This window comes from Sinocyclocheilus grahami, unplaced genomic scaffold (genome assembly GCF_001515645.1).
Source record: "Sinocyclocheilus grahami isolate Dianchi unplaced genomic scaffold, SAMN03320097.WGS_v1.1 scaffold149.1, whole genome shotgun sequence".
NCBI classification, from domain to species: domain Eukaryota; kingdom Metazoa; phylum Chordata; class Actinopteri; order Cypriniformes; family Cyprinidae; genus Sinocyclocheilus; species Sinocyclocheilus grahami.
Window position 1 is genome coordinate 2,326,558 of NW_015505328.1, and position 9,602 is coordinate 2,336,159.

A 9,602-nucleotide genomic window follows, 5' to 3' on the forward strand; every position below is an offset into this window, starting at 1 on the left:
GTTGTTGTTGCTGCTGCTATTTCTGGTGTTGTTGCTGCTGCGGGTGTTGTTGTTGTTGTTGTTGCTGGTTTTGTTGTTGTTGCTGCTGCTACTGCAGGTGTTGTTGTTGTTGTTGCTGGTGTTGCTGTTGTTTTTGTTGCTGGTGTTGTTGTTGCTGCTGCTATTTCTGGTGTTGTTGCTGCTGCGGGTGTTGTTGTTGTTGTTGTTGCTGGTTTTGTTGTTGTTGCTGCTGGTCTTGCCGTTGTTGTTGCTGCTGCTATTTCTGGTGTTGTTGCTGCTGCTGCGGGTGTTGTTGTTGTTATTGTTGCTGGTGCTGTTGTTGTTGTTTTTGCTGGTTTTGTTGTTGTTGCTGCTGCTACTGCAGGTGTTGTTGTTGTTGTTGCTGGTGTTGTTGTTGTTGATGCTGCTGCTGCTGTTGTTGTTGTTGTTGTTGCTGCTGCAGGTGTTGTTGTTGTTGCTGTTGTTGTTGTTTTTGCTGGTTTTGTTGTTGTTGCTGCTGGTCTTGCCGTTGTTGTTGCTGCTGCTATTTCTGGTGTTGTTGCTGCTGCGGGTGTTGTTGTTGTTGTTGCTGCTGGTGTTGTTGTAGTTGTTGTTGTTGTTGCTGTTGCTGCGGGTGTTGTTGTTGTTGTTGCTGGTCTTGTCGTTGTTGTCGGTGTTGTTGTTGTTGTTGCTGGTGTTGTTGCTGCTGCAGGTGTTGCTGTTGTTATTGTTGTTGCTGTTGCTGGTCTTGCTGTTGTTGTTGTAGCTGGTGTTGTTGTTGTTGATGCTGTTGCTGTTGTTGTTGCTGTTGGTGGTGGTGTTGTTGTTGTTGTTGCTGGTCTTGCCGTTGTTTTTGTTGCTGGTGTTGTTGTTGCTGCTGCTATTTCTGGTGTTGTTGCTGCTGCGGGTGTTGTTGTTGTTGTTGCTGCTGGTGTTGTTGTAGTTGTTGTTGTTGTTGCTGTTGCTGCGGGTGTTGTTGTTGCTGGTGCTGTTGTTGTTGTTGTTGCTGGTTTTGTTGATGTTGCTGCTGCTGCTGCAAGTGTTGTTGTTGTTGTTGCTGGTGTTGTTGTAGTTGTTGTTGTTGTTGTTGCTGTTGCTGTTGCTGCTGGTGTTGTTGTTGTTATTGCTGTTGCTGGTCTTGTCGTTGTTGTTGCTCGTGTTGTTGTTGCTGCTGTTGCTGGTCCTGTCGTTGTTGTTGTTGCTGGTGTTGTTGTTGCTGTTGCTGCTGCAGGCGCTGTTGTTGCTACTGTGGTTGCAGTGGTCATGCTGTGTATGGTTGTAGATGGACTTTGTGCAATGGTCTGAAATGTAAAATAATGGGATGTTTACCATGATAAATCTATTTGCTTATAGAACCACATTACAAGATGGTACAGTTAGAATGTAATTAAGCACAGACTCACCTATGTGTGACATAACCCCCCCCCCAAAGAATGTTATTTTGATATTATCATTATCATGAATTATCATTTATTCAAATCATACACTTTGAATATGACATCAGGCTCTTTTGTTTCACTTTGATGCTTGAAAATACTTCAGAAAAACATATACATTAGTGTAATGCTGTCTAATTTTGTGTTTGATAAACTATTATCAGTGAAACATCTGAAAAGCCACAACAAGAACAAAATTGCCATCAAAAATACACATGCCTGATAAAGAGCTGATGGTTTTAATAAAGTTTTTTTGAGCAGTTATATCAGTGTGCTGACATTTTGGTTGTTTTTTGCATAATTTAAAATAACCTCTTATTCATTTCAAAAGAACTGTGTGACATACATTTGCTTTAATAGTAAATTGTCATATTTCAAAACAAGTCACACTCATTATTTATGTGGATCTTACATCAATTTCCTTAAAGGGGTCATATGATGCGATTTCAAGTTTTCCTTTCTCTTTGGAGTGTTACAAGCTGATTGTGCATAGATAAGATCCCTGAAGTTGCAAAGACTAAAGTCTCAAAACCAAAGAGATATTCTTTATCAAAGTTAAGACTCTGCCACGCCCCCCTAAAATGGCTCGTTCTAACATGCCCCCACATATCTACCTCACTATGTGGAAATATTTTTGTAATGCCGCCCAAATGTTCAAGCAAAGAAAGAAGGCGTGGTTTCAGTAACCGCAGTTAGTGCTGAAGCAGCCATGTCAGGGAGACGCTGTGTGTTTCTAGGTGAAAGCAAAAGCACTTTATTTGGCCTTCCGAAAGTAGATGCATTTAGGAATCTTTAAGATCACTTACAACAGAACAGCAATGCATTTTATAGATGACCGTTTCGTGAACCTAGGAGAGGAGGTAATTCTGACTTTGCTATGACAATCCGGCGCTTCTGAATCAGCTACTGTTTTGTTACTAGTTTAAGTATTTGTTATGGACTGTAATGTACTTTTTAATTAACTCAAATAGAAAAAAATGAAATTACCTGTACAGATGTAAATAACAGCTGAGCTGCCATGGGCAATGCAAAAACCAAAATCTTGAACATGATGTTCAAGACAAGGGAGATCCTGGTCCAGGTGCTAATGTGTGAGTGGTTAGACCTTGTTTGCGATAAACAAGCTTTTACAGGCTACTCCCCTCTGCCATAAACCGAAACAACTAACATTGTCAAACAGCCAATCAGCTGGCCTCTCACTCATTGCACTCAAAATTACATTTGTACAGTCTTTATTAACATTTCTTTAAAAAGTTGTCTTATTTTCCAGTGCAAATATAAAAGCATCCTTTTATCTTAATACAGCAAAATAAATAAAGATACATTCTTGTCATTGAATATAGTTTATTTTTTCTTTTCCCATTGTAAAATTCTTATTTTAAGCATAAATCTAACAAAGTTTAAAGAAAAAAACTCTAAGAACAAGTCTTACTTTAATCAATAAATCTTACACAATTTTGTTTCTCAAGTAGATGTATCTAGTTTAAATGATGTTGAGATATTTATACTACAACAAAACAAAAATACAGATTAAGAAAACTATTTGCATTTGCAAAAATATGTGACCTCCATGGTTAGTTTGGTTGCTACATCATGCTTTCCACACATGTTTAAACAATATATGTATTATTGATAATCCTAGATCAGGATTTTTCTTTCTTAAGCTCACATCAGTGAAAGTGGTACTGTATGAAAGTAGGACACATTCAATGGCAATGGCATGACTGGAATGCTCAAACATTATTATCACTCTGTATTAGACCTGAGCTGTGTTCAGAAAATTTCTCATAAGATGAAGAATCAGTTTGTGTGTCTTTGGAAAGAAGATGAAAGTGAACTGCAATTGTTGCTGAGTTTTAATATATGTATTTCTTCATAATATATTTTATACTATGATGTTTACATGCCGTTTTACTGGTGTTCGTGACAAAGATATTGAAATGTGACCAATACATTTAAAATGAAAATGTCCTCTTCTGCTTGCAGGAAATGTCCTGAGAGGTCTGGTTTCTGCACACCTGCCTTATCAGTTAAAAAGTTAATTTGCAAAGTTGAAGTATTTGCATTTGGTTTGTTAAGCAAAAAAAGTTATACTGGACGAGACATGAAATCGCACAACTGTACTTCACATATTGTTGCACTATTTGAGATTGCTTTGACAGATCACATATGGTGACATATGGTGCATTAAGCAAAATCCTGCACCTGATTTTCATTTTCAACATCTGCAATTACGTGTGATTGTCTCACTTCAGACCATCAAATGGGACTCCATTACAAAACAATCCTAGCTCACCCAATTGTACAAATACATATGTTTATGTCTTATATATTAGCTTATTTTGTTACAAATTTGGCATTTGACAAAAAACTGTTTTGTACGGCTGTGTTATGGACTGACAAGATCAGCATTGCATCACACAATATTTGTGAGTTATCTATACAGTAAAATAAACATTAAAGTGCCACAGAAAAATATTTCCTGACTACTAACTACAAAAATAACTGAAGAATGATTAATATATCTTGAAGTTAATGAAAGTTAATGCAGGTAAAGCATTATTTGGCACTCTGTGTGACTGCATTAAAGACCCACTTCAACAAGAAACATCAGAGAGATCAGCAGAAATCCAAAGTGGGCATACTGGGCTGAAGCACTGCCGTGAGGATGGTTGGAGGAGCCAGGGCTTGGGCTGGGAGTCAGCGGTGGTTTTGCCATGGTGCTGGTTGTGACCACAGGTCTGGTAAACAGAGGTTGGTTTATGGTGGGACGTGGTGAAGGGATCCAGGAGCTCTGGGACTGAAGGTTTGGAGAAGGGCTGGTAATATGAGTCGATGAAGTGGTAGTGATGGTTGAGTCGGTCATAATTTGGAGGATACTGTGTGAGGATGCAGTCACAGGACTGACTGTTGTGCTAATATTGGTCTGTTCATGTGTGCTCTGTTAGAAGGAGCAGATAAAGACATTTTATTGATAAAATTGTCATTTGAAATACTTAACAGAATTACAGAAATTTCTGACATTTCTGACATTTCCTTTTTGCATTTTAATTGAAACGTGAAAAGAAAAGAATAGCCATGTTAAGCAATGGTATGACTGAATCACTCTGTGTTCGAATTAGAAGAACATTAAACTGAGGAGTGGTAAAAAAATATTTCTTATAACATGAAGAATCAATTAATGCATCTTTGGAAAGAAAATTGAAGTGAACTGCCAAATCTGATATTGTTGAGTTTGCTTATCAGTGTTGGGGAAAGTTACTTTTAAAAGTAATGCATTACAATATTGCGTCACACCATAAAAAAGTAACTAATTACGTTACTTAGTTACTTTTTATGGAAAGTAATGCGTTGCGTTACTTTTGCGTTACTGTTTGTTTGCACTTTTTGCTTGTTTGTTTTTAAAATAAAAAAGTTATATTTTTGCAAATATAAAAGCCTTTTCACACCAAAAGTGAAATGAATAAGCCTCAGGCTGAAGGGAAAGGAAATTTACGTCCGTACAGTAGAATGCAGAAGAAAAAATTTCAACACACTTCAGCAATAAAAAGACACACAAATGTTTGTCTAGAGTAATTTTTGCTTATTAGTACGGTTGAACTGGATCATCGAAGGTCAGAAGCAAAGACATTGGTTAATAGAATGGGATTACATAAAGCATATCTGTGTTGTTTAACATTTATTTATTGCATCATATTCTGAGTTGCATTATTTTTATTCATTTCGAGGAATACTGAATCTGTGTTTTTTTTGTGAGTGAGATGAATTGCGTGTTCATTTATTTTAGGACTACAGTAACATCTTCTGATTTCTCTCAACATGAGGACAGGAGAGCTGTCAATCAATAAATTGGAAAAGAAAAAGTAACTTGCGTTACTTATTTGAAAAAGTAACTCAGATATTCTCTTGTAAATTAAAAAGTAATGCGTTACTTTACTAGTTACTTGAAAAAAGTAATCTGATTACGTAACTCACGTTACTTGTAATGCGTTACCCCCAACACTGTTGCTTATAATATATTTTTATATGCAGTTTTACTGGTGTTCATGACACAGACATTGACACATGACTAATAAATTCCAAAATGAAAAATGTCCCATTATGCTTGCAGGAAATGTCTTGAGTGGACTCATGCCGAAAAAATGTTAACAACATTAATTATTAGCTAACATAAACTAACACGAATCTTTGTCAGTGTTAGTTAATAAAATACAGTTGTCCTTTGTTCATGTTAGTTTACAGTGCATGAACTAATGTTAACATATCATTTCATTTTAAAAATCTATTAATAAATATTGATCATTAAGACCAATAAATGCTGTTGAATTATTGTTCAATGGCTAATTATTAGCACCATAGCCACTTTTCTAAAACCTTGTTTGTTATACTCTCAGCCCAGCTTGTATGTTTATCAGATGGTAGTTACACTGTGGGTGTACAGGTTGGTCCTGAATCAGAACAGGACAGGCAAATGGCACCAGAACATGATTAGAACACCCACACTCGCTGCTGGGAGAATAAAAGTTAATGTCAGGTACACGTCTCCTGTCTCACTATATTTAAAGCCCAGACTGCTCTTTTGCATATCCTGGACCTTTAGGCTTTTTCTGTCAGTTCTCTTTCATCTCCTCTTTAATGCATCTCTTTAATCTTTATCATCTCATTTAGTATCTGAATTTTTCCACTCATAAATGAAAGAGGCCTATAAACAAGGGCAAATATTTTCTTACAACTAGAAGCACTTTTTTTAAGCACCACCTTTACTGTTCAGGATCAGTAATTTACTGTATGCATAGTGTTGACTCCAGTAACAAATTGTTCTGCATTTGTAAGTCAATTTGGATAAAAGCACCTGGAAAATGAATAAATGTAAATGTGAATGTAAATGGATGCTTTTCACATGTTAAAATGAAAGTTAATATTTTTAAGCAGCTCATGGAGGTTTCTTTAACTAAGTGATTTTCTCAGTAGGAATCAGAATAAAAAGAATGAATAAAAGGATCGTTAAGAATAACTCGGACTAAATAAATCAGGCTAAATTGTAGTGTAATTTGACTATTTAAAATAACAGTTTTACTCAGTTACGCCATTACTCCAGTCATCAGTGTCACGTGATCTTTCAGAAATCATTTTAATATGCTGATTTGCTGCTCAAGAAACATTTCTTATTATTGTTAAAAACTTTTTACCTGCTTAATATTTTTGTTGAAACTGTGATGCATTTTCCCCCAGAGTTATTTTGTTTGTTTTTTTTTCTTTTAAAAGCATTTATTTAAAAAAAATAAAAAAAACATTATAAAAGGCATTTTGGTCAATGCATCCTTGCTAAATAAACATCAACCTTACTGGCCCCAAACATTTGAACAATGGTATATGCATATAGATACAAATATTATTTATATATAAATAATTAGAGATATAATAAATATCCATTGATGTTTCAGAGGATGTATCTGATCACTCACCTGAACAATAACGAGAATCAGGCACATATAGAGGACAGCACAGTGTCTCATTGTCCCAGTTGTTTGGATCTAAGTTGAGGTGCTTTCTCTGTGGCAGTGCCCACCTCCATCCACCTTTTTAAATACTTCTGATAAGGACCACTGAAATATGCAAAATCACTATTATGTATGTGACACAACTCTGATTTCAATTATCATGGAACATTTCACACCGGAACACTTCATCATCATCAATAGCCCCTGACATTTAGTCAGCATGACTGAAAAATACTTCAAACATTATAAGGTTGCTCTTCAGAAGCTTTTGTTGGTCCCTTATCTTGCTTCATTAGTTCTTGCTCAGTGCACGGCTTCCGTGGGAGACAATGTAATGTTTTTTTGTTGTTGTTTGTTTTTTTTCCAACATTCACTTTATGTTGTTTACTGAGTGTCACTGTGTTTATGGATATTTGCCTCTTTTTACTGTCAAGGTGATAACATTTTCTCAGGTTTTACAACACATGGCTGATTCCAAGGTTTTTTTGTTTTTTTGTACTGACCTTTTGCACTACCAAAGAAATTGTTCACAAATCATCCTCACAAATTACTTCTGGAATACAGTTTTGTTTTGTGATTATAGTTTGGGGGAAAATAATCCCCAATTTGAGGAAATGTTTTGCTACTAGGAAAAAAAATAAGTCATTAAGTTCAGGTTTGCATAAACAAACACAATTTCAAATGTTCTTAATGTACTAAAAGGCATCACGCTGGCATGGGGTGTGTTGTTGAAGCACATTCTGTTTGGATCTGAACAAATAAAACTATGACCCTTTTTATTTATCCTGAGGTTCTGAATGGTACTGTATGTGGAAAATATATCGTTTCACCTGATGTGAACTGATGTTCCTCATGTTGGAATTGGATGGATCTCGTTTGTGTATATGTGGATGGTCATGTGTTTTTACAGCTTCACTTCAATAAATTATCTTTTTAGACTATGAGGAAGGGTTCAGGTTAAGTAATTAAATTGCTCTATACTCTATCACAATGTGAGAAACTAAAGCATTTGGTGTGGAGTCAATAAAGGGGAGGGGCACTTCTCGTACTGGGTAAATTATGCTTTGTTTAGCAGGGAACTTTAGCAGCAGGTCACGTAACTGGTCTTGTTAGATCACAATGATTCCATTTCAGCAAAATAATATACTTTTTTTGTGTTGTTTCCACTAAAGTTAAAATATTCTGGCAAGTACAGGAATAAACTAAGAATTGTTTCCCCTGGAATCACATTACATTATGATTTTATTAAGAATTTCATCCATACAACTTCATCGAACCTATATGCATCATGAGACCAGTTCAGTCTTTCCATAGCAGTAAGTGTATTTACTGGCAAGTCACATGTTTGTAAATAATGAAATAGGGAACTAATAATCATGAGACTCTTCTTTCATTCTCATGAAAAAAACCAAGAGAAAGGTCATTCAGAATATTAAATGAACAAATGTAATTAAGTAAATGTAAATCAATTTTACAAATCTTATCTTGTTAAATCATGATTCAATTAACAAATGAGGAGTATATTAAAAAGGAGATAAAATGTACTGTTTCACTTATATAATTATGTATTATCTAATAATAATGCATAATTGCATATTTACATAAACATAAAATGTATTTATTATGTTATAATCATATAGCATCAAAGGAAGTGAACGGGGAAAAAAAGGAAAATATACAGGTTTGCTTGTTTATTTAATTAAATTTTAATCAGAATCAGAATGAGTTTTTATTGCCAGGTATGTTTACACATACGAGGAATTTGTTTTCATGACAGAAGCTCCACAGTGTAACAGAATGACAATGACAGAACAAAAACACAGATAATAAAAAATAGAAAAATAGAACATACTTGTATATAAGGAATAAAAATATACAAATCGACAATTGTATGTACAGGTATATAACAATAGACAGTTGTATGTACAGGTATATTATGTGCAAATTGAAATGTAGACTGAGTGTGTGTGTTAGATAAATAAGTGTATGAGTGAATAAATAGTGTGTGTTCCACAGTTATTGTCAAGTGTTCATGAGATGGATGGCCTGAGGGAAGAAACTGTTCCTGTGTCTGGTCGTTCTGGTGCTCAGAGCTCTGTAGCGTCGACCAGATGGCAACAGTTCAAAGAAGGAGTGTGCTGGATGTGAGGGGTCCAGAGGGATTCTGCCAGCCCTTTTGCTCACTCTGGACGAGTACAGTTCTTGGAGAGAAGGGAGGGTTGTACCAATGATTCGCTCAGCAGTCCGGACTACCCTCTGAAGTCTTCTGAGGTCAGATTTGGCATTCATCCGAGTAAACAAGACAGATGGAAGTTGGCGAGTGAAGGACATAAAAAAATGGACTGGAGCGCAGCCCAGGTCATCTAATACATGGACCTGGCCCTCCACCCACAGACGTTAGAGCCACAGGTCTGTAGTCATTAAGTCCAGTAATTTTGGGTTTCAGTATCAGTATATTTCATCAGTTCAGCTTCAAATTAACAGTATGGTTTCGGTTTATTGTTTGCCCATTTTTGTTTGTAGCTATATTTCCCATACATAATTAAAGGGGTCATATGATGTTGCTAAAAAGAACATTATTTTGAGTATTTGGTGTAATGAAATGTGTTTATGCGGTTTAAGGTTAAAAAAACACATTATTTTCCGCATACTGTACATTATTGTTTCTCCTCTATGCCCCGCCTTT

General features: G+C 35.7%; 1 protein-coding gene across 1 annotated transcript in view; it reads right to left on the reverse strand.

Annotated features, from left to right (window-relative positions):
- Positions 1-6,931, reverse strand: part of LOC107592056 (putative uncharacterized protein DDB_G0286901) — a gene marked incomplete at its 3' end in the record, with an annotated part of 8,617 nt that extends 1,686 nt beyond the window's left edge. The window contains 2 exon segments of the mRNA XM_016281413.1: positions 4,061-4,294; positions 6,881-6,931. Coding sequence (XP_016136899.1) covers positions 4,061-4,294; positions 6,881-6,931 — 285 coding nt within the window.
- Between the last annotated feature and the right edge of the window lie 2,671 nt (positions 6,932-9,602).